General features: G+C 38.9%; 1 protein-coding gene across 1 annotated transcript in view; it reads left to right on the top strand.

Moving 5' to 3' along the window:
- Nucleotides 1–987: 987 nt before the first annotated feature.
- LOC105935112 (E3 ubiquitin-protein ligase RNF19A) overlaps nt 988–25,924 on the top strand; it is a 38,562-nt gene continuing 13,625 nt past the window's right edge. Inside the window, exons 1-4 of the mRNA XM_036145197.1 lie at nt 988–1,136; nt 14,696–15,543; nt 22,635–22,843; nt 24,288–24,432. Of these exons, the coding sequence (XP_036001090.1) occupies nt 14,951–15,543; nt 22,635–22,843; nt 24,288–24,432 (947 nt within the window). The 5' untranslated portion in view covers nt 988–1,136; nt 14,696–14,950. The remainder of the gene's footprint in view (nt 1,137–14,695; nt 15,544–22,634; nt 22,844–24,287; nt 24,433–25,924) is intronic.

A 25,924-nucleotide genomic window follows, 5' to 3' on the forward strand; every position in this document is an offset into this window, starting at 1 on the left:
CAGATAGCCGTTCACACTGAGCCTGGTTCTGCTGGAGGTTTTTCCTTCCCGTTAAAGGGGAGTTTTCCTCTCCACTGTCGCTTCATGCTTGCTCAGTATGAGGGATTGCTGCAAAGCCACCGACAATGCAGACGACTCTCCCTGTGGCTCTACGCTCTTTCATGAGGAGTGAACGCTGCTTGTCAAGACTTGATGCAATCTACTGGATTTCCTTAGATAGGAAACTTTTGGACCCAATCTGTATAATCTGATTGAATTTGACATAAGATAAGATAAGATAAGATAAGATAAGATAAGATAAGATAAGATAAGATAAGATAAGATAAGATAAGATAAAATAACATAAGATAAGATAGGCTTTATTGATCTCACAATGGAGAAATTTACTTGCCACATCGGTCCTTACAAGAAGGTGCAGAGTAGGAAAGGTGCATTCAGTTATATACAGTGAATCTTCATATATACAATGGATCAAAAGGATACAAAAAAAAAAATACAAAAGAAATAGAGATGGGCACATGCTTTCTTATTTATATACATACTTATATATATATATATATATATATATATATATATATATATATATATATATATATATATATATATATATATATATATATATATATATATACCTATACGCCTATATACATACGTACCTACACGTACATATGTGCATATACATTCGTGTATACATTTGTACATACATACATACATGTGTACCGACAAGCATCATGCAACATGCATCATGAATTGGCGTTGTATAAATACAATTGAATTGAATTGAATGGAATTTATCACACTGCGTGTTATGTTCGATATAATATATGAATTTCACTTTTCGGGGTGACTGGTAAAGAAATATTGAAAATTTTGCGCAATATTATATTTTCTTTCGAGACGCACGAAGGAAGCTTGTCTTGACTTTTATTTTGAAAAATGTGACTTCCAACCGGAAGTGAGCTTGTTTTTCCCCCCCTAGTGCGCAGCAGCGCCGCTTGATGGCAGCGGACTCGGAGAACGTAGCCTGGCTGAAGTTTTGTGTTACACATTTGGTACCACGACTCTCTCTGTGTGTAATGGCGACCGCGGGACGCTCCTTTGTGGTGAAGTAATTCGAAACTGATCGGAACAAAGCGGTAAGTGTTTAATTTAAAATGAACGATAAGATGCTAAAACGTTGTCGGTAACATCCCCCCCTCCCTCCCCACGTAAGAACTTCCTCCTCTCCGGGGTCTGTTTGGAAGCTAGCTCAGTTAGCATGTCCGTTCCCTTCTGCAAAACTCAGCTCCGTTTAGGCGTAAAGAATAAATTCCCGATACTCTTTAAAGTGTTGCTATAGCTCGTAATAACACAAAGTGACTTAATTAGTGAATCCAGTCGTCTTTTTGTGGCTGAACGTCGCCACTTAGCTATTTAGCAGCAACAACTCTTTGGACGGGCAAAGTTGGACGTTAGTAGCTTCTTGCTACAAATCTGATGTCGACGCTAGCAGCACACAGGCTGGAAAGTGTAAACAATAGCTCCTTTTTAATTTCCGATTTTAGTTTTTTTGTGTGTGTTTGATAATTTGTAACACTGCTGAACTCATACTCGTCGTATTAAGCAGTTTAGCCGTAGTTTTGATCCTCTCTACTCGGCGCTGTTTGGGTCTCAGAGACGCCTTTCTCCCAGCTGTAATCGCCTTGTAATGAAGTCGGACAGAAATAGATAAACGCTACTTTTGAAAGGTCACAATACACAACCCATCGTCTCGCTGAAGGCACACACACACACTGCGGGGTCACTTTATGTCAGTGTTTCAGTCACATCGGTTTTTGATATGCAATGATAATTAGGATTATGCTTTGTGGCTCCCCTTTTATTCAGAGTTAACCGAAACTATCTTCACTGGGTCAAAATTACATAACCGCTTCATTGCAAAATATTTAAAGGTACATAGCTACATTATATGCCTCTGAAAAAAGAGACCAAAAAGCGTTTGATCGTGATAAAATAAGGTTATATACACCAATCGTCCGTCCTGATAGTGTATTGATGGTCCTTTTTGAAGTATAAAAGTAACCCCAACACCGGGCTCGCTAGGCAGATATGAGCAGACGTGGCACTCTATCTACCAGCAGTACTGCAGAACTATCAGAATAATAAATAAAATGGAATAAAAATAATTTGCTACTAATAATAATGCCGAACCGAGCCTGACCCTCTGCAATGCCTTGTGTGATTGAAGACCAGCCTTAATTAATTAAATAAACCGATCTAACAGCAATTCTTAAGAGCCTCGTATCAGAACTTCACAGCGAAATTAATTTCCTGCTCATAGACACAAACAGGGACAGAGCACTGAGGTAAGAACCAATCAACCTATTTATAATGTTGGTTTTACTTCACACTGTAGAGGCCAAGGCGAGCATTGCTATCACTATTCTCACAGTATAAATCAGAACATTTACCCATGTCAATCAGCTCTGCGCTCACATCCCGGCAGCTTAGCTTTAGCGCCCGCTTCAGTTATCGTTCATGCTGCATTTCCAGCGACGTTCCAGTCTTGTCCCACTTGGAATCATTTATTTACTTATTTTTTGTGCTCTTTTTCACTGGTTCTTGGACCGTTGTTCATTGTTTTCGCTGGGAGATGCTAATAGCCGTTAGCCGCATCCTTGTCTTAACCCCTGCTGCGCATCCCCAGTACGTACTTCCGTTAATGTGAATAAACACGAAAGGCTTTTTTTTACTAACAAATTGAGCAAAAACAAAGCATAAAGTACCAATATAACAACTACTATGCCAGCAGGATGGGATAATCTTTCATAAAAACTTTGTGTGCAACCAGAGTGAGCTACTGACGTATAAATAAATAAGCTGACTATGATCGTTTGAATATTTTCCGGTAGTCCGTTAATATATCCACCGGTTGAAGTCAACAGAAGCAGCATAGTTCTCTCTCCATTTAGTGCGCCACCCATGTCCCCAAATAGTCTGGAGATGCACCAGTCAGTACCGAGTTTAACTGATGCAGATTTTTTTCCTTCTCTTTCTCATGAGGATAACGTTTAAAAGAGGAAAATAAAACGTGCTGCAGGTTTCTAGATATAGATTTTTATCAGCTTCAAAGTGTGAGCTGTTGGTTGGTGCGTTCATACACCAGAAGGGATGGGAGATTATTGTTTTGATGCAAGTAATATGTATGTAAAACGGGGTTATTCAAGTTTTGTAGCATTTCAGTTGAAAATTACACATCAGACCTGATAAAAAGGGGAAACTGGCTGATTGTTCAGAGCTTTTCTGGGGTTTTTTGTCATTGATCGACTCTTGCTGTTTCCTGTTATCTTGGAGAAAGCATGTCTTGTTTGCCAAAATAAGAAGGTGGCCAAAGGAACTGAAAAACACACCGTAGTCATTATTTTCTTTTCGATTTAAAACGTAAAAGGAACCGAAAGGTAATTTGTATTATTTATACGAATATACATTTAGCCATGATTCAGTAACTATTATTAGCAATCTCGCTCACAGTCTAGGTAATTAGCAAGCTCTTACCTTTAAAGGCGAATGGCCACTTTATTTGACTATTTCTATTATGTATACGTCAGTAGCTCACTCTGGTTGCAGACAAAGTTTTTCTAAAAAATCATCCCATCCTGCGTATTAGTACTTATTTTGGTGTTTTCTGATTTGTTTTTGCTCTCTTTGCTAGTAAATAAAGTCTTTCGTGTTTATTTATGATTGTAATGGAAGCACGTACTGCGCATGCGGAGCAGGGGTTCAAACAAGGAAGCGGCTAACGGCTATTAGCTTCTCCCAGAGAAACAGTGATGAATCGTCTCGCTATATACCTTACCTTTAAAGGTATATAGCCACGTAATATGCTTATAAACAAAAGACCAAAAAAAAAAAGGTCATGTTAATTGTGTTCCGTATACGCAATGAAACCTTTATCAGCACTTTGCTGGTGCGACATAAAAAACTGTTTAAGTAATAAATGATGAAAATATTTTCAAGATCACAGTGTGTTGGGGTCAAAGTTTTGTACAAGTAGTTTCTGAAGTTTCAAAATATATTTTATGCTGAGATAAGTATACAAAGCAGCGACATGACATTGTTTGTGAAGCTGTGGTGCGTTTTAAATGGCAGCGTTTCACCCTCAAGGCCAAATGTCAAACTTTGACGTCAGTTCAACCTTACAGGAACTTTACGGAATAAAACCCGAGTTTGTGCGTTCGTATTAATTGTTTTTGTTTGATTTTATTTTTTGAAAATATTTTCTGAAAGTCCTTGCCATGACTGCAGAACAATATAAAAGTTGTTCCCATAGGACGTTGTGAAGGCACATACTGTGCCGGTACGTGGTCCTTATCATTTTAAGCATGTGGTATGTGCAAGTAAACAGTCAAAATAACCATTTTGTTTTAAGCCAGATTGATACAAGCATGGTGATTATCGGTCCTTTAATCATTACTGTAATTGAAAAGCAGACGGCAGTTCTGTTGCAGATCGATACAAGATCCCTGTGCTGTGAAAAGAAACAAAAAAATTCACTCTTCTGCATCTTTTTTGGTTTTATCTACAAGCATACAGACGTTATCTTCGATCGTCCACAGGGACCGGTTCCTCTTCAGGTTTTCAGTCTCCAAAACTGACCGCTGCACGTGTCTGTGTGCTTATGTCCTTCACGAGCGGAGTCCGGGACGGCGTACGTTTTCCATAACTTTACCAGCTTCTGATGAACAAGTTCTCAGCACCGCAGACACGTTGAGAATAGCTCTGGACGTGTCTGGCGTTTGGACTTTAAATGGAACTGGGCTGTTTCCCCTTCGGGTTCCTGCTCCCCTGCCCCTGTTTTGGGTGAAAGGTCTTTTGGTTGTTAGATGCTGCGCATTGATCGGGACGAGCGCAACGAATAGATTTGCAAACTGCTTGCTAATCTGTTCTAACTTTAATTTGAATCATGCAAATGACTCTGATGCATGCTGTGCTGAGTGGTGACTTAGAACCCATATGAACCCATATTAGCATGTGTTAAGCATGTGTAAAAACGCATGCCTTATAAAGTTTTAAATGACAGCATTTTAAAGGCAGATGTTACTTATATATTTTTTTTTATAATATATATGAGTCCTAGTGTTTTTTATTTCTTTATTTTTTAAGTCTGAGTCCATTATCTCTTATACTGCCTTGACAAAGCAAGGAAGCAGTTAAGTGGAGATGGTATATTTATTTTAATGTGTGCAAAAACTTTAAACCATCTCCAATCATCCCTAGTTTTGCCTTGTTTTTTATGTTTGTTTTTTTTTGGAGTTTTGCACTAAACGAATCCCACTCCTACATGATAGACTTTTGTGTTTAGGAGTTTAGGCCTAAACTTAGATTTTTTTTTAACCATTTGGTCCAGAGAAAAACTGTCCTACTTTGCTTGACTGGCTGAGATTGACATTGTTTTTTTTCTGCTCTACTAAAACATTGGTATGCTGGTTCTAATCGTGCGTTCCATTTGTCCTCGGTAGTCAAAATTCTTGATCTCCAGGTTAGAAATTTCAATTAGAACGGTCCCTAAAGTCGTTATTACGAGTCAGAAAGTTGGCGCAACAGGATGGTACCCGACTTCGGCATTCATGATGGCTGCTACTCGCAGCAACATTGGGTAAAACTTCATACTTTGACTGTTTTTAGCAGTCATCTATTATTTTTGTAACTTTCAGACAGTCATACAGGTGCGACCTTTACGTTTTCATCATGAGATGTTCCAGCTCTGTTTTATTGGCACAAGATACAGCGTTACCGTCATTGCTTTAACACCAGTAACCATAGTGGCTAAACCAACAATGAAGGATCGCCCCCTATTGTTTATCGGTTCATGTTCAGTTGAACAGTTCAGCATTGCTTCAAAAAAGGCAAAGATTTTGCAATAAAATGTGACTTTAAAAGGCATTCTTAGACTTGGCTGTATTTGTACATTTGACTGTGGCTTTTGTGCGAGCGTCCATGTTTTTCCTACTGTCCGAAATGTGTGGACAACCGGAACGCAAAATGGCCGAGATGGAGTAATCTTCGACTCATTAGTTTCGACCTCCGAGGAAAATGGATCGCACCAAAACAAATCCTAAACTAAGTCCAAAAACTAACAAATTAAAAGCAGAGCAAGAGAGAGAGGTCATGAACAACAGTAAGAGAAGAAATCAAAACCTCTCAGGAAGAGAACGTCACGAAATAGCTGCTTTTAAATTTTTTTACTTAAGCTAAGGTTGATGTTTTTTTTAAACTGAGCCAAAGAGGTAAATTGGGTCAAATACTTTGTTAAAATATTACAAAATGAGCCAAACAAATCTGTAGTTGGCAAGCTTTTTCACAATGGGAAGTTTCAGGATTCCACATTTTGTGTGTAATTTTTTTTTTTTTATTTGTCTATGAAATAGAAAGAAAGCATTTTATATAACCGAATGAGTTGTCTATTCAAAAAGTCCAGACTTTTCCATATAATAAGGCTCGACAATATGGGCAAAACTAATATCACAATATATTTCTTAGTTTCGGTCTATACAATATAATTATGTTATCGATATAAACAAAAATAAAACACCCAGAAATACTGCCAAGAATTCCCACAACAGATGCCTGAACAAACCTATGACAATTATTTTGCCATGTTTATAAAACTCCAATATAACTATTTTGAAAACATTTGCTTTAAGAAATAAAACACTTAATATGACTTACAACCCAGAACGTCAGTCAATAACAAATACTGATATCATAGACTATAATGTATTTTTAAATAAAAGTTATATTGCGCAATATTGATATTGGATTATTGTCTACACTTACCATACAATGTTGTAAATTGCATTTAATTTAAATAAACATTTTCATTCAAATGCTGCCTCTTTTTAAAAAAAATGTATTTATTAATTATAAATATAATTATATTAGACAGATGAATTAGATAACATAATAATGTTATCTAAGCCATTACAAGGCCTTTGTTTGGGCAGTAGTATAAAGCTTGGTACTCATCATTACTCTAGACCTTTTGAATTGAGAAAGCTTCCTGGAGATTTTACTTTTTTTGGAATGACCATGACCTGGATGACTGAGAATCTTCACCACTATAAATATAACGGCAACATGTGTTGAAACCTGTTTCAGGTATGTTAAGGAAATTACAATAAAGACATTCTTGTTACATGATCCACTACTAACTCACAAGAAAGTCTATATTTAACAAGCTTTGGCTTGAAAAGGGGGATTTCAGTAGTTGGTTAATAAATCACTGGAACTAACGTAAGAAGGCGTTAAGGTAGGCAACCCGAGTCCAGAACTTACGTTGACATTTGAACTTAACTTACCTAAGTTATGAACCGTATAAAGTCAACTTATGAGTTATTATAGTTATGAACTATTAGTTTCACTTTATGATGACTTTTCACTGTTTTCAGAACCCTGCTAATCTACGGTTGCTCAGTGGTTAAACTGTGTCTCTTTACCAGAGTTATATCCATTTATGGCCTATGTGTCGCCGAATGGAGATAGTTAAACCCATTGATTGCACAATAAAATATTTTATAGACTGCAGCAATTGTTGCACATATTGCTCTGACGTTGCGGCTACCCTTGGTATCCCAGGCGAAGTGGAAAAGTACCTTGCTCTGCTGGCTGCTGTCTTCCTGTTTAGTAAACAGTACCCGGAGGAGCATCTCAGGCATTTTGCTTCTGTATCACCCGTTCCCTCTCTTTGTTTATTGCCACACTATTACAGAAAACACTCGAGCATCAGGCTACATGAATATATAGCCGGCTGATGAGTCCTGAAGAGCCTTGAGTGTCCAGGATTACCTTTTATTTATTTATTTTATTTTAAGCATCCGTAAGGGAATATCCGCCGCAGTAGAAAGGGCCAATGTTCTCATTAAACAAAGTTATATTAAAAAAAGGACGGTGTGTTAAGTTTGTGGGCTGTAACTTGGTCTGAAGCCATAAGAACTGAAAGCATTGTCATAATCAGGAAATCTGTCCTCAACATGGAATGTCACCGGAAACTTGCGTACGTGTTGACCGCAGCCAAAGAACATTTTTAGACCGTCATTTCCAGTCATAGAAGCTGATCATGGGGAGACAGAGCTGACAAACAAAAGAAAATTTGGATGTGTTTTCACTTAAATCTAACCTTGGACCTTCACAGACTATCATTCCCAAACCTCACAGATTAATAATTGGGCCGAATGTGTAGCACTAAACATGGTATTTTTAAGGTCAGCCAACTGGTGTATTTCTTCAGAAATTGAGAAGTGAATTGAGGAACACGGACGCAGTCACACAGGAAATGACAGATCTATGGTGATAATTTTTGTCTGATGAAACTTCACGACTATTGGGACATTTGTGTGAAGTGCAGGAGCATGTAGTGAATTTTCTTTGCCACGTATGTTAGTTGGTTCAAGTCGAAGGAATTCAGTTCTGGTTTCATAACCGCACACCAGGAGTGTCGGTGACAACTATTGAGACGGTCATTGGTCGTTATTGCGGCTGGTTGTTTTCGACATCCTTTAGCAGCCTCAGATGTCCAGATGCCTTCGTATCTACTTCCTGCTTGTGACAAAGCGGCCTTAAAAGATGCAACCAGAACTTTTAAAAGGTGTGGACGCTGCGGTGTTGATTAACTCGTTGAACTGTCGGCACAGTAGAAATACATCAGTCAGGACTATGTGGCCAGCTTCAGTTTTTCAGGTTTTTTTTTAAAACTTTGATACCCTATTACAACTTTTGCCAATTCCAACTCCTCTGTAAGCGTTTTAAAGAAACATCTAAAAAGAGCTTTCAGAGCATTTTCTTCTTGAGTACCTCTTATGTTTATCTGTAGGATAGAGGAGACGTCCTGCTGCAAAATGAAATACCAGACTCTGTATGACGAGTTTTATTAATATTGTAAAGCGACAATGAAAGGATTCAGAAGTTAACCATGTTAACTCTCCTTAGCATCTTATAATGGTGGTTAGTAAATGTAGTATGGCTAGTATTTAAAAGGACGGCCTCCATGGCTACATTCACACTACAGGTGTTAATGCTCAATTCAGATTTTTTTTTATTTTTTTTGCTGAAATCAGATTTTTTTGGGGGTAGCCGTTTATACTACTATGAGATGCGACGGCTATCAGATTTCTGTCTGAGCGGTTCTGGACCGCAAAGCGACTCACAAGCGCAGACAACGTAAGGAGACGTCACACAGTAGTGCGCTGTTTACGTAAATATTGGCGAAAGTAATTGTTGTAGAAGTGTTCATTAAAGTTTCGTAAAACAAAAATAAAAACCTCCAAGAAAAAAAAATTGCGGATTCCGGTCGGGGTCTCTCCTTGTTATTAGAACTAGTGTTTTACCGATACCAGTATCAGACGGGGCCCCGATCCAGCAATAAAATGGTGGTATCGGTATCGGCGAGTACCAACAAATAGGCACCGATACCATTTTGATGTTTGTATGTCACTTGAACGCAGCCTTCTCTCTCCTGACTAGTATTATACATGTTATACAAGTTCATGAAAGTTGCACTATTTTGGCATTTCAGAGCCAAAACTCAGGGTTTAAAAGAGATTATTCAATTATTCATGTAATTTTACTGTCTTACTGTTGCACTACTATTATACATGTTATAATTTCACAAATGTTGCACTATTTTGGCCTTTGAGAGCCAAAAGTTTATTCAACTTTTGTCACCCATTCCAGGTAGGCAATAAAAAGTTCTACTACCCTAAGTAGTATGCAGTTCTTCATATATACACACGCATATCAATTTCGACCAATACTGCACAGCCGATGCCAAAAAATGGTATCGGCGCAACACTAATTAGAACGCTGTTGAGCGATGTGACCCGACAATATAAAGACCACATCGTAGCAAGATGAAGTAAGGTAAGAAGAAAGCAGCACAGCTATTAACAACGGTCTGTGGAGCGCTAACTGCTACCGCTGTGTGTGGATGTGTGGTTGGAGCCAGGAGAGTGACGTAAAAGTTGTATATAATGCGTTCATCAACGTTCAAAATGCTGACGCTTCGATAAATATCTGATACGTATCCGAATTAGCACCACATAGGGAAGTATCACAGATCGGATTTTTTTTTTTTGGGGTGAAAAGATTGGAATTGAGCCATTCACACTGCCTTGAAAAAGACGGATATGGGTCGCATATGTGCAAAAAGATTGGATTTGGGTCACATTTCCCTGCAGTGTGAACATTAGGGCTGCGTATGTCTTCAATTTGAGCACATTCGGCTCAAAAGGGATAAAACAGAGCAACTTTACTGCACTCCATTCAGCCTTCCTGTTTTCTGCTGGACCTCTTGCTCTTATGTCGCCTGAATAAACACAGCTAGATGTCTCCTTTATTTATTTATTTTTAAGATTTTTATATCTCTGTTCTTACCCTGACTTAATTTTAAGCCTCTCATTGGTTCTGAAAGAACCCAGCGTTGCGTCCTCTTCCCTTAGTAACAGCATCCACACCGAAGAGTGCTGTCCTTCTTACTTTTATTCTGTTTTAGTTTCCTATATTTTAATCATGTAAAGCACTTTGCATTGTCTCTGTACTGAATTGTGCTATACAAATAAATTTGCCTTGCCTTGCTGTCGTCCGCGCAGCCTGGTAGCAACAGGCGTGATGTCTTTACCAGTTAGATTTTGACTTCCTCGTGGCCGATTTTTATTGTTCCAACACATAGTTACAGTTGTTCGAAACCTCAGTGAGGACAGGTTTACGGTTGCCTGCTTGTAGATACTTGGGAGGTGAGACTTAGAGGAAACTCTGTGGAAGAATTTTATTGTTAACATTCAGCAACGGTTGTTTAGCTGGGTATGTCACATTCTTCTGAGGGTTTATAAATAGCCCCAGATAGCAGGAGCAGACGCCTTTAGGGCGCTGCGTTTTGACGATTTCGAGTGTGCAGTCACGACAAATGTTTCCCTGCAGGTTGGCCGTGCGTCTTTAATTGTCTGCTTGCAGAATTACAGGCAAAGGGGGGGGGGGGGGAAAGACCTGGAAATATTTTGTTCATTGCTCTACCGGTGCCAGTGGGTTATTGCTGCGTGTTGCTAAGTGCTATACTTGTTAAAACCATTACCACAGCTGCTCCACATGACTTATTTTATTGCTATTTTCCCGTTCCATTTTGACACTTAAATTATAGTGTGACCTTAAACTGACTGGCCTCCCCGGTAGAGAGGCTCTGGTTGGGTCATAACACCGCGTAGCAGAAGCTGATGTAACCCGTGAGATTTCTTACCCCGGGGGTCTGGTCTGAAGAACTGGGACACCATCCCCGGCGTATGAAGTGTGTTAGTGTGTGATTTTTTTTTTTACCCCCCCTCCGAGCAACAGAACTGGAAACACAGACATGCTCTGACCTCAGCCGCATGGAAAGTCCCACTCAGTCTTTCTACATTGCAAAGGCAGGATTTTCCAGTTTAATTACACCACTGCCTTGTAATTTCACATTAACTTGCAGACTGGTTGGCATTGCTTCTTTTCCCTTGTTAAACCTTCCCTCTGCTTACACAAATGTTGGTCTGTCCATCCCACAAATCAACACGCTCTGTTATAAAATTGTTGTAGCATCACTTAGACTAGTTTGTTTGTTTTTTGATTTTTTTGGTCCTTCCCTTTAAGTAAAAAAAAAAAAAAAAGACTTAAACTGTATTTTTTGGGTGAAAGTGTTAGTGGTGGGAGACGTTTTCTGTTTCAGTGCTTTTGATCTCAAGGAGGCATCTTAAAATGGTTATGTTTCTTCCGACAAAATACTTTATATTTACTCTAAGATAAAGTAGTAAAGTAGCAGGCTATTTATTAATTTGACCATTAAACCATTTTAATTTGCAGTGTTAGGTGGAACCTTTAACTAATCTCTGGGAGAGTGTTTGGTCAGAACAGTCATTGCTAAAGGTGGAGCATGTTTTAAATCTTATTATCTCTATATTTAAAGGTTTCCGATTATAATATCTTTATAGGTTTGGTTAATATTGAGATATACCAGGTATACGTTTTGGGAACTACTTGTTTATTAGAGGGGGACAGATCAGTGATCAGTGCTTCTTAAACCTTGACCACCCTTTATTGATTTTAGCTAGTTCTGATACTATAGTCGATTGCCTGTATTTAAGTTATTATTTCTGCCTTGCCTGCTGTGACTGATCCTTCATTGTTTTAGATTTCGGGAACAAATGGGGCGTATCACTTTGTGTGCGTGAGAGAAAGGAGTTGCTGTTAAACTATTTTACAGTTATTTTAAGACAAAGACCAAATGATTGCAGGGTTGACGCTTCTAAAATCCTCTCGGTCATTCTGCAAATTCGTCTATTGCACTTCCTCGCTGTGCACAGTAACTTAATGGTGTGCCGTAATAACACCCCCTAGGGGTTGGGAGGTATATCGATATTGAAAGCCAGAATATCGATAATAGTTTTTAAAAACATAAATATAAAACTTTGTATATGCACAGCCCTATTTTAAACCCTCAACAGACTCTGAAAATGTCTAACTTTGAGTCACAGTTGCAATTTCCACATCAAGTGCTGATGTTAGCACAGCCTGGTTGTACAGATCACAAAAAGATAGCATTTTCGATTATCCAACTGGCTGGTCACCATTCAGGCAGAACATCGTCCAATTCTGATCACCAGCTGGGTGACCAGCTTTGTTTGGTTATCAGCTTTTCCTTTTAAGGCTGAAAGACACCACATCTGATTTGACATCCGATCCGATCGAAAATCAGGTCGGATGATGATGATGATGTCCGTGGCAATTAGAATTCGCTGAAGTGAACGGGGCCACGCAGACCGCTTGAGACTCCCCGCGACTGCGTCTCCGGCTGTCCGAGCAAGAAATCGCGTCGTATCTAAGCATCAATTTGACGAGAACGTCTGTAGTCAGACAGGAAGTCAAGACGCGGTGGCGACGTAAAACACATCCGCTTTAAGGATAATTTCTAAATTGTCTTCCATTCGCAACGCAAACCATAAAGCCTTTAAAGAAACGGTGTACTTAACCAGCACAAAATACTGAAAAAATAATTTTTTTTTTAGCTTTGTGATCACTCAGGGTCTTCACCAGTATTTTTTTGTCAGCGTAACGGGGTTAGGGGTGTTGTGTGCGCGGCTGTTTTGTTTCACTGCTTCAGTATACATTCACGCAATGGATCGTTGCGTGTTGCAACTCAAACTGAGTTGAACCCCGTCATTGGACTGTGTCAAGCTAATAACAGCTAGCGTTAGCTTATGTTGTGCGGGAGGTTTACCGCTTCGCTGATGCACGTTCAAGAGCTTTACTGACCTTTCTATGTTGCTCACAGACATCCGCACTGCAAAAGCGGAAATAAAAATAAGTAATATTTTCTTAAAATGAGTGTATCTGTTCTTGATTTGAGCAGCTAAATAAGATGATCAGCCAGTGGAATGAGATTTTAGCACTTAAAATAGGAACAACTCATCTCCATCATCTTATTTCAAGTGCAGGATGTCTAATTATCTTATTTTAGGGGTCAAAATACTCATTCCATTGGCAGATAAGATTATTTCCCTGCTCAAATCTAGGACAAAAACACACATTTTAAGAACATTTCACTTATTTTTAGATCAGTTTTTGCAGTGCGGTAGCACTGTTAGCTTAGCGCGTAGCACCGTCTCGGTCTAATTTCAGCGTAGTTTTGAGAACGCTCAGCATTACGCTGAAATGTGTTGGTGAGAACTCTGTTACTGCCACACCGGCTTGTGTCTGTAAGGTTTTCGGTATATAATTGATATGATATACTCGCGTGAATACTCGATATCGTGAGTCCGGAGGTCTTTTGAGGGAGGCTCAAGTTGGAGCTGGTGTGTTTTGAAGAAATCTGATCATAGAGTGAACAGTCTGGTGTGTTTTAGCCTTTTAAAGTAATAACATCTTTTGGCTATGGTATCAAATGCATTTTTTTTACCCCTTAGAACGCCACACTGCGGACTTTTACTGTACTTCTAAGTGTTTTTACAGAGGCAGTCCAGTGCATTATTATATATGACCCAGATGCCCCTCATAAGCTGGAGAAAGTCGAGTCAGCACAGGAATGAAAAGAGTCATGGCACCAAACTGAATGCGGCTTGAGGCTGTGCAGCAGAAAGCGTGTATTTTTTTTATTTTTTTATTTTGCCCTCAGTTGTCCTGCAGCTGTAAAGGCAAAAGACAGACGGCTCACTTCTCCTTACAAACCATGACGAGGGCCGACAAACCACAGTTAGTCAGAATGAGGTTTTTTAGGCTTGTAGAAATGCTGTCTCAGTTTGGGTTTGCAGTGGTTAGGCAGTCACCTCTTAGTTCTCCGTTTTTTTCTCCAAAATGATCCGTCATGGAAAGACGGAAAACGGAGCTACATGGTTGAGCTGCCTTACAAATACCCGTTCTTCCGCCTTCATGCATTCAGGATAAAATATTCCTGTGAGACTTCAGAAGAACTGGACACGTGAAGGGTTTTGGCCGACTAGACAGACGTACATAAAATACATAAAGAATGTCATGACACTGTATTTTTTTAAGCTAATTATCTGTTTCTCTGTTATTTAAAATGGAGTCTGACTTCAGCAATAAGAGTCAATCTACCTGGTGGTTTCGTACGACTCTTGTTTCAACTATGTTTGTATTTTTTTGTTGTTTCTTTCTTCATCCTAATTTTTTTTTTCCTTTCCTCCAGGCACCTCAAAACCGGACCGTCTCCGCCCCAGAAGAAGTCTGCAACAGCTACAATCTAAAGGCAAAGACCTCCCCACCGATCTGCTGAGTTCTGCCTTTTGCTCTCTGCCGCCATGTCGTAGCCCAAAGTCACCCGGCTCCCTTCCTCTCGGATCTTCTTCCCTTTTTCCATCCACCCTCGCCTTCACCGCCCTGCGTCTCCTCGCCACATGTGGTGATTCCCAGCTGAAGCACCGGTAGCGCCTCCTGTGGCGCGATGAGCAGCCTGCAGCATGGCAGCACAGGCTCCGAGCGAGACCTTCAGTCTGCTGCGTCCTCCATTAGCTTACCGTCGGTCAGGAAGAACCCTAAAAAGCGCCGTCTGTCCCTCCACTCGTTCTTCGGACGGAGACTCAGGCCTGAATGGGACTCCAAGAGGAAGTCCAGGACTCTGTCGTCCGGGGTGGACGGTGTCGTCAGCGTTGAAAGCGTGCACCCTGAGAGCGGCCTCGACAAAACGTCCCCCCTGCCCCCGTCGGACGTGGCGTCGACTTCGGCGGGGACGAGGTCATCGTCGGAGCTCCTGGAATGCCCCCTGTGCCTGCTCCGCCACACGCGGGACCGCTTCCCGGACATCATGACCTGCCACCACCGCTCCTGCGCGGACTGCCTGCGACAGTATCTGCGCATTGAGATCTCGGAGTCCCGCGTCAACATCACCTGCCCCGAGTGCTCGGAGCGCTTCAACCCCCACGACATCCAGATGATCCTGGGAGACCGAGCCCTCATGGAGAAGTACGAGGAGTTCATGCTGAGGAGGTGGCTGGTGGCCGAGCCCGACTGTCGCTGGTGTCCGGCCCCTGACTGCGGGTAAGAGCTGGAGCCGTGCGGTCCCATCAGCAGCAACTCTTAACTTAATCTCTTACAATTAGATGGAAAACTTGTGCTTAACTCCAGCACTGCAAAAACTGAACTAAAAATAAGTAAAATGTTCTTAAAAATAGAGTATTTGTCCTTGATTTGAGCAGGTAAATAAGATGACTTGCCAATGGCATAAGATTTCTGCCCTTAAAATAGGAACAACTTATCTCCATCATCTTATTTCAAGTGCTAGGTGTCTAATTATCTTATTTTAGGGGTCGAAATACTCATTCCATTGGCAGACAATCTTCTTTACCTGCTCAAATCAAGATAGATAGATAGATAGATAGATAGATAGATAGATAGATAGATAGATAGATAGATAGATAGATGGATAGTAGGGCTGGGTATCATCCAGGATGAGCCGATTCGATACGATTCTCGATACGTAGTTAACGATATGATACGATTGTCGATATAGCTCAGCTTGATTTGACTCCAATATCGATTATTTATTGCTTTCAAAATTAATGCTCAAAGTCATTTAATCAACAAAACCAACCAAATATTATATTTATGTTCAATTTATTGAACACTGATATATTAACAGGTCAATAAAGTGCATATGGTTCAATGCATTTAACGTATCACATAAACCAAAAATTTGCCCAAACGTCAGATTTTTTTTTTATTTTTTTTTTTACTGTATAAACGTCTGATTTAAGATGCGTCTCGCTTGCTCTTCCTCACTGTGCAGAGTAATGGCGCGCTGTAATAACGCCCCCTAGGGGTTGGGAGGTATATCGATATTGAAATCCAGAATATCGATATTAAATCGTTTTTTAAAACATCGATATTAATCTTTGTATCGATTTTTATGCACAGGCCTAATAGATAGATAGATATCTTTATTGTCATTTTGCATGCACAAAGTGCGTACAGAACGAAATTTCGTTTGATTTCGTTTCAGATAATCTTCTTTACCTGCTCAAATCAAGGACAAAAACACTAACTTTAAGAACATTTTACTTATTTTTAGATCCGTTTTTGCAGTAAAGAAGAGATGATTAATAGTATATACAGTCCCTTGCAAAAGTATTTACATCCCTTGATCTTTTTTATGTGTCATAACCGCAGACTTCATTGGTGTTTTATGTGATTGACAAGAATTTAGTGCAGAATTGTGAAGTGAAAGGGAATTTATGCATTTTTTTTTTAAATCTTGGAGGAAAAAAACAAAGTGTGCCTCTGTGCAAAAAACTTGTGTTGTTGAAAACTTAAACCACAAAACATTCTTTGGTAGGGACGGTCAAACTTGTTGGGGTTGATGGGGTAAAAGATTTGAGATGTTTTCCCTCCATGCAGGACAGCAACCCTAAAAAAAAACTGTAAGGCCTTCGCTTGGCAACTTTATTTGCGCTAAATTTACTTTATGAATTGACCTCTCAAGGCTCTTGACTGCGTAACATTTAATATATGGGTATCAAGAGGGAAGCAGGGTGAATTATAGAGCCTTAAGATATCAGGGAAGCCTGTAATTACGACACCGTCACCTAACATTACGTTGACGATAGCAATAATTATTATTTTCATGGCTCTTTTCTTGCTTTTCCTTCATCACAGTGTCTCCATTGCTCTTTGTGAGCTTTGGCATTTCATCCACTAAAAATATACATAAAATAAATATAAATATCAAAAGCAGGGAAACGTGTATTGTTAGTTACAGAATTTACATAAATCTTTCGAGTGGGATATAATGCACACAGATATTGCAGCAATGAATGTGATTTAATTTGTTGTGCAGCTCCACTGATTACCAATGCATTCGACATCTTTAACATTTTTATCTGGTAAAATAAGTGTAAAGAACATGAATTTTAATTATCCTTAGTCACAATTATGCACTATACCTTTTGTGTTACTCTATCACATAAAATCCATATTAAATACATTAATTTGTGGCAGTAAAGTGACACAATGTGAAAGTTGTGTGAATATTTTTTAAAGGTACAATGTTAAGGCATTTAGCATTTTTATTAACAAATTAACAGTGTACTTGTTTTACCTGTATAGAAAGGTTGTGGTTTCAGTGTTTAAACAAAAAAAGAAGCTGAAAACAAGACTTCAGGTTGTGATTTGGCTGTAAAATTAGCATCTGCTCTCATTCTTGGGTTAAAAATAACTGTGAGTTTCAATACGGCTGTTTTTATTTTGGTAAGTAGTGAGTCATCCAAGAATGTGCACACTATCATTCTGCTGATGTTGGTCTGTCCCATTGTACTCTGTGGGAAAATATCTCAACACTAAACATTTGGTCATGCGAAACAAGAAAAAGGTTAAAGTAAACATCAATGTTGCTCTTTATTATTGTCACAAAGGTACTTAAGTTCATTAAGTCCACTGAAATTAAGAAGGTGTTTAATTTGCCACAAGTTGAAAGTCTTATCCAAATGTAAATCTGTTTATAATGGTCTCTCTTAACACAAAACAATAAATCTATTAAACAGACCCTGTTATTCTAAAAGGATCGTAAAATCCTAAAAACAACGCTTAGCTCAACATTTCTGAATTTACCAATAAAATTGTGAGATTTCTGTCAGATTTAAGGGCTGCCAGCTTTCGTAAGCTGCAGTATTTTTGGCTTTTACATGCTGCTGGTGAGAGGACAGGGTTCAGGTCAGCTTGGGGTCTTATTTGTTTGTTCAACTGTTGGCTGACCCTGCTAACTTGGTCTTTTGGCCTCGCCAACCCAGACCCCACTGTTTACAATAACAATCGCTCTGAACACACGCACTTGTACTGCTTCACTACACTTGGCTCCTATAAACTGTATTTTTGTGCGCACGACAACGATCAGTTCAAGACGCGATTGTTTTTCCTGTTTCTGTTAAAACATCCACATGATGATGTTTTTACTATGATATCGATGCACAAGACGCTGGTAGAAAGGTTAAAAACGATGTAATTTCCATGCCTCGCTACTTGCAGGCAGTGTGTTCGCTGGGAATTGTTTTTCTGTTTGTTAAAAACATCCACATGATAATGTCTTTATTAAGATCTCAGAACACTAGCCACAGGTAGAAAGTTTACAAACGGTGTAATTTCCCTACCACACCACTAGAAGGCGGCATTTTCTTTGAAACTAGACAATGATCCACTAAAAATGGGATTGTTTTTCTGTTCATTATAACATCAACGTAATGTTTTTATTACGATCTCAGAGCACAAGATGCTAGTAGAAAGTTTAAAAACGGTGTAATTTCCCTGCCACACCACTAGTAGGCAGTATTTTCTTTGAAACTCAACACAACAATTATCCTTTAAAAAAGAGGATTTTTTTGTTTGTTAAAATATCCACATGACAACGTTTTCATTAGTCTCCGTGCACAAGACGCTTGTAGAAACGTGAAAAACAACGTAAAAGGTTCCAAGTTAAAATTCAGATTTATTTTATGTATTATACTAATTTTTAGCTTGTAATTAGGGTAGAAATATTAATTGGTGCAAATATCTTGTTTTTTAATCAATGATCCTCTTTGAAATGAGGGAGAAATTGCTCCAAACATCCCAGGCAAAGTAAAAAAAAAAACACCTATAACTGCCAAGCGCAGATTATTGTAAATTTGTGTTTCTATCCCTTTTAATCCTTGTGTTATTAGTGGCATTTCATTTTTTTTCATGACGTCAATATTATAAAGATCAGACCTGAGGCTGCTTATGGCCCCAGAGATGATAAAGAAGAAGCTGTTTTCTAGCGGGAAAACAAAAGATCTCAGGGATTTTTAGCTGATCAAATTGAAGTGTTATTTATTTACCCAAAAACTAGTTTTGAAAACAGAGGGAGTGGCCTCTGCATTTTAGTTTCCCCATTACAAAAACAGAACATTTTAAAACACACCATCGCTAAAAGATTGTTTAAATCATTTCTCATTGGCCGTAGTACCATGATTACATTCAGTCTGTGTTGTACCCTACAGGTTAATACTTTCTGGACTGTAAATTAAGATGCACCGTAAAAGGGGAACTAAAGGTAAATACGATTTTCTTGAAATGAGTATCTGTCCTTGATTTGAACAGGTAAATAAGATTATCTGCCAATGGAATGAGTATTTTGACCCCTAAAATAAGATAATTAGATATGCTTTACTTGAAAAAAGATGCTTGAGACGAGTTTTTCCCATTTTAGGTGCAAAAATCTTATTCCACTGGCAGATTATCTTATTTATCTGTTCAAATCAAGGACAAATAATAGACACATTTCAGGAAAATTCTTCTTACTTTTAGTTCCCTTTTTGCAGTGTGTGGAAAGGTTGCAACCAGAGTCTAATGTGCGTAACCCAGATGTTGAGTTTAAATCACTGCTTTTTGGAAACAGCTGTTTAGCCCCAGAGTGAATACTTTTACCTAAAAAAAAAAAAGCAAAATGTTGCCAGGTGTTAGTGGGCAGGGTTTCTGTGCAGCTTTGCAAGTCTGGGAGGGTATTAAATTTGATTTAAGTATTTTCCAGTTGATAAGTGAGGAAAATGTTAGTATTTCCTGGCTTTACAGCTGGTCCTGTTAAATATCTGAATTTATTCCATTTTCTCCTCCTGCCTCAACTCACCTTTGACAACAAATATGTGAACTTAGAAAATCACTTCACTGCAGGTTAATATTTTCTAGCTCTTAATGTTTTTCTGTGGTGCTTGTTTTTTTTCCTTGTACTAGGCTCAACGGAGTAGGAATGAAAACTTAACAGGAATTGGGGTTAGATGCTGTGATGTGGGTGTGAAAACGCAGGGAAGTGAAGATGCCAAAACGTCCGTTTGGAAATTTCCCATCTGGTTGTTGAACTTTTACACATTATGTCACCAGTTTGCTCACCGAGGTGTTAGCAGAGCGTTTTTGGAGACGTTCTAGACGTCTGTTTTAGCCACCTGTGCTGCTTAGCTGTTAATTATGTTTGACATGAAGGTTTGTAAAGCATAATACCGTCTTAACAAATGTTATTAGCGGGTTTTATAGTCTCTTTGAACACTTTCTGTTTTGTTTCCTCTGTAAGTTTCTGTTTTAATTTACCCTGAAGAAAAAGGAAGGTCACACTGTGAGGAAGATTATGGGGAAATCCTTGAGGTCGTATTTAAGCATGATTTATGGGAATTGTGAGCTTTGAGACTCGATGACGATAGGTGGGTCAGCCGGAGAAATCAAATTGTTCCTGTTTTGACCGTATTTCAGAAACGTTTTTCATTAAAAGCTGAGGAGGAACTTTAAAATCCTTCTGATTTAATGTCTGCTTTTCCAGATGCAGAGTTGCTTCTTTGGTTTCAGCCAGTTTAGCGTTTGTATTACAGTGAATACTCTCTCTAACTTAGTTGATATGAGCTCATTTCTTACAGCTTTGTACAGCCGTCCAAAGCAGCTTTGTGGTTTTATATAAAAGGAAGAAGCTTTGTTCATTTACTGTTTATTCTCTAGTTTTTTTTGTTTTTTTTCTCTCCTTTTACATCAAAGGAGAAACCGGATATGGAGCTGAAAATTACAGCAACAACCCTATTTCCTTTTATGTAGCTCAGTTTTTATGCTCTGTATTGTCTGAGGTGTTTTTATTTTTATTTAGTAGCTGAAAAACCAGCAGGATTTATTGACTCAGGTTAAGAATGAGCAAGCTTAGGGAAACAGTTGCTGCTTTTTGTATTTGTCGTAGATGAAAAACTTTATGAAAGCACCAAGTGCAATCTGCTTTTAGTTCTGTTGAGATATAACTTTATTATTTGTGGATAAATCTTATAGTTAAAATGATTCCTTTCCACAGAGCAGCTGTCAAATAGATTATTGTAATGTATTTTCCGCTGTAGCTACAGTGCCTACTCCGTGAGCTTTTTCATTTTTGCCATTTTGCAACCCCAAACTTTTATGGATTTTATTGTAGTTTTAGATCGACACAAATTAGCACATAATTGTGGCAAGGAGGGAAAATTGTCCATGTTTTCCAGTTTTTTTTTTTTAAACGGCAAGCATGCTGTGCTTTTCTATTCCACCCCCCTCCACCACCCCCCCCCCCCCCCCCCCCCCCCCCACCCCCCTCTCAGTCAATGCTTGTGTTGGTGGATCTACAGCCGCCAGTCTTTTGCTGCAGCTCTCTACCAGCATATCCAAAGTCTGAAAATGTTGGCAGTTCTTTTTATTTTATTTTTTTACATCATAGCTCAGGCTCAATCAGATTGGATGGACAGCAATCTTCAAGTTTTGCCACAAATTCACCGTTGGATGTTGGTCTGGACTTCGACTTGGCCGTTTTAGTCACAATCCACTCTGCCTCTAATATTTGCACCTCCTGAAGAAAAGCATGCTGTTGCCTCCGCTACGTTTCAGAGGACGTTGTACACAAGTGACAAGTGGACTCTGTTTGCTAGCTTGGTGCCGTTCTGAGGGCACCTGGATGCACTGAAATTTATTTAAGGGTGTAAAGTCAGAGGCGTAAATGCACGCTAAAGTTTTCCGTGTTTAATTTTTAAATAAAAGTTAAAGATATTGTTTTCCTTCCGTTTCACAAGCTGTCACATGAAATCACAATAAAATACATAGTTTAAAGTTGTACACTGCAAAAACTGAACTAAAAATAAGTACAATTTTCTTAAAATGAGTCTATCTGTCCTTGATTTCAGCAGGTAAATAAGATGATCTGCCAACGGAATAAGATTTTTGCACTTAAAATACGATTAACTCATCTCCTTCGTCTTATTTCAAGTGCAGGATGTATAATTATCTTATTTTAGAGTTCAAAATACTCAATCCATTGGCAGATAATATCATTTACCTGCTCAATTCAAGGACAAGAACCCAAATTTTAAGAACATTTTACTTATTTTAAGGTCTGTTTTTGCAGTGTAACATGACTAATTCCATCTGCTTCTATCATGCAGCGTCATTTTCGAGTACTTTATAAGAAATGTTCAAATTCTAACCCTTTAGTTATTTACAATTCAATCTAGGCCAAATTCAATAAGCCAATTTTACTTATTCCCGTCTAATCCGATCACATTTTCACGATCGGATACAGCCCAGATCCACGGTTGTTGGTTCTAAACCAGCCTCCTGCTGTGTCTCCCCTCTCCCAGGTACGCCGTCATTGCTTTCGGCTGCGCCAGCTGTCCAAAGATCACCTGTGGCCGCGACGGCTGCGGCACGGAGTTCTGCTACCACTGCAAGCAGCTGTGGCATCCCAACCAGACATGCGACACGGCGCGGCAGCAAAGGGCCCAGAGCCTCCGGCTGAGGAGTTTCAGGTCGTCGTCCCTCAGCTACAGCCAGGAGAGCGGAGCAGCAGGTAACACCCGATGATTGGTCAAAAATGCAGTTTACTCTGATCTGAAACGTCCTTAATATTGGTCAACATCGACCATAACCGGGTTTTGCTGCTTCTTCACTGACCTATGCTCTCACAATTTTTAGTCTCAACCTCTTAAAACCCAATAGTTTTAGTTTTTTAATGGCTGAAAATTATCAGTTTCTCTCTCTCCGTACAGATCTGTAAATGACAATTGATCAAACACATTTCTTTTATCTTTTTCAGCCTTTAAGTGTCAAAGCTCATGTTTGGACTGAAGTTATTGGGTCTTAAGAGTTAAAGGAGGGGAAATGTAAATAAAAATGAACCACTGTTTCTATTTAGTCAATGCTAGTTTTTGTTTGCCGTGATTGTTGCCGTTCTGTCCAACTGTCTCCCGAGTTTTTTTTTGTTGGGATATAATCATACGGATTCTTCTCAATTGTTACACATAAACTCACACATACCCTTAGTTAAACGTATCATGTGTCTACACATGATTATATTCTGATTTTGTGTGACTAGGTGTTCATTTTATTGTTTTTACAAAAGCACACAAAAAAAGTCAAATCCTCTAAAAAAAAATAGGTCTATAACTTCGGTCACAACAGAAACTGAAGTGGGAATGTTTGTTTATAAGGGTAAGAATAGGCAAGACAAATTTATTTGTATAGCACATTTCAGTACAGAGACAATGCAAAGTGCTTTAAATGATTAAAATATAGTGGAAAAAACAGAATAAAAGCAAGTAGGAATAAAATGAAGAAAGAAAATAGAACATGGGAGAATAGAAACTAAAAGCAAACATTAAAAACAATTGGACTACAAAACTGAACTAATGATGTTTCAGTAAAACAGTTTAACTAGAACAGTCGAAGGCAATCCTAAACAAATGTGTTTTTAATCTTTATTTAAAAGAACTCAGGCTTTCCGCACCTTTACAGTTTTCTTGAAGTTTGTTCCAGGTAAGTGGAGCATAGGAACTAAAAGCTGCTTCGAATACTGATACATTACATAATAAATCGTATTGTCATAAAGGTTAATTTATTTTAGTAACTTAATTCAATACAACAAAAGAGATAAAAAACATTGTAAAAGAAATGACCTGTTAACAGCACTTTTTGCAATCACATTGGAAAGTTGAGTGGAAGGAAAAAGTACGGTAGCAAAACGAGCAACAGCCACAAGAAAAACTGCAGCTTTAATTCAGTTTCTTTTAATTAAAAAAATATTTCTTTATCCCATTTTTATATCATACTGTACTGTATCTATTATACTATATACCACACTATAAATTATTACATCCTAATTTTGCGTGATAAGGTGTTTTGCCATTTTATTATTTTTAACAAATACAAAAAACAAACACATCTATAGTCTCTAAAAACAGGCCAATAACTTCTGTCAAATTCTGTTTTATTTGTCTTTTAATAACCTGCTGCAGGCGACGACATCAAGCCGTGCCCTCGCTGCTCTGCCTACATCATCAAGATGAACGACGGCAGCTGTAACCACATGACCTGCGCCGTCTGCGGCTGCGAGTTCTGCTGGCTGTGCATGAAGGAGATCTCCGACCTGCACTACTTGAGGTGAGCAGAGCGACGCGTCGTTTTGATTAACAGGTTTATGCGTCCGCTAGTTTACTTTCTCTTTGGACGCCTGCGTTCTCCAGTTATAACGAGGTCCTATTTTTTTTTTTTTTTTTTTTATAACCTGTTGTACTTATCAACACCGGAAAACCTGTCCTGTCAAGCTCCGCAGTCTTCTCTGTGTTTCTGTTATTCAAGCAGAAGATGAATTTACTCTTTGTTCTCTTTTAAAATACTTTCAATTCAATTTTCAATTCAATTCAATTTTATTTATATAGCGCCAAATCATGAAACATGTCATCTCAAGGCACTTTACAAAATCAAGTTCAATCATATTATACAGATTGGGTCAGATTATACAGATTGGTCAAAAATGTCCTATATAAGGAAACCAGTTGATTGCATCAAAATCCCAACAAACAGCATTCACTCCTGGGGAAGCGTAGAGCCACAGGAAGAGTCATCTGCATTGTACATGGCTTTGCTGCAATCCCTCATACTGAGCAAGCATGAAGCGACAGTGGGAAGAAAAACCACCCATTAACGGGAAGGAAAAACCTCCGGCAGAACCGGGCTCAGTATGAACGGTCATCTGCCTCGACCGACTGGGGTTACAGAAGACAGAACAGAGACACAACAAGAGAAACAAAAAAGCACAGAAGCACACATTGATCTAGTAATCTGTTCTACATTAGATAGAAGTAGCGGGTGAGCCGTCTTCTCTGGATGATGTCACAGTTAACAGAACGCCAGACCAGGTGTACCTACTATGAAGAAAAAGAGAGAGAGCAAAAGTTAAAAGCTGAAATGACGACAGTCATTTCAATGTAATACAATGCAAAACTGGAGAACAGTAGACTGAAGAACAGTAGAAATCAGTAGAGTGAGAAAATTAGACCCTGATGTCCTCCAGCAGCCTAGGCCTATCACAGCACAACTATAGAGATAGCTCAGGGTATGAGCCACTCTAACTATAAGCTTTGTCAAAAAGGAAAGTTTTAACATTAGTCTTAAAAATAGATAGGGTGTCTGCCTCACGGACCAAAACTGGGAGTTGGTTCCAAAGGAGAGGAGCCTGATAGCTAAAGGATCTGCCTCCCATTCTACTTTTAGAGACTCTAGGAACCACCAGCAGGCCTGCAGTCTGAGAGCGAAGTGCTCTGTTAGGAACATACGGGGTAATCAGAGCTCTGATATATGATGGAGCCTGATTATTAAGGGCTTTATACGTTAGAAGGAGAATTTTAAATTCTATTTTTGATTTAACAGGAAGCCAATGAAGGGAAGCTAAAATTGGAGACATATGATCCCTCTTGTTGATTTTCATCAGAACTCTTGCCGCAGCATTTTGAATCAGCTGAAGACTTCGAACTGCATTTTGTGGACTTCCTGATAGTAAAGAATTACAATAGTCCAGCCTTGAAGTAACAAATGCATGGACTAGTTTTTCAGCATCACTCCTGGACAGAATGTTTCTAATTTTGGCAATATT

This window comes from Fundulus heteroclitus, chromosome 13, assembly GCF_011125445.2.
Source record: "Fundulus heteroclitus isolate FHET01 chromosome 13, MU-UCD_Fhet_4.1, whole genome shotgun sequence".
Classification (NCBI taxonomy): Eukaryota; Metazoa; Chordata; class Actinopteri; order Cyprinodontiformes; family Fundulidae; genus Fundulus; species Fundulus heteroclitus.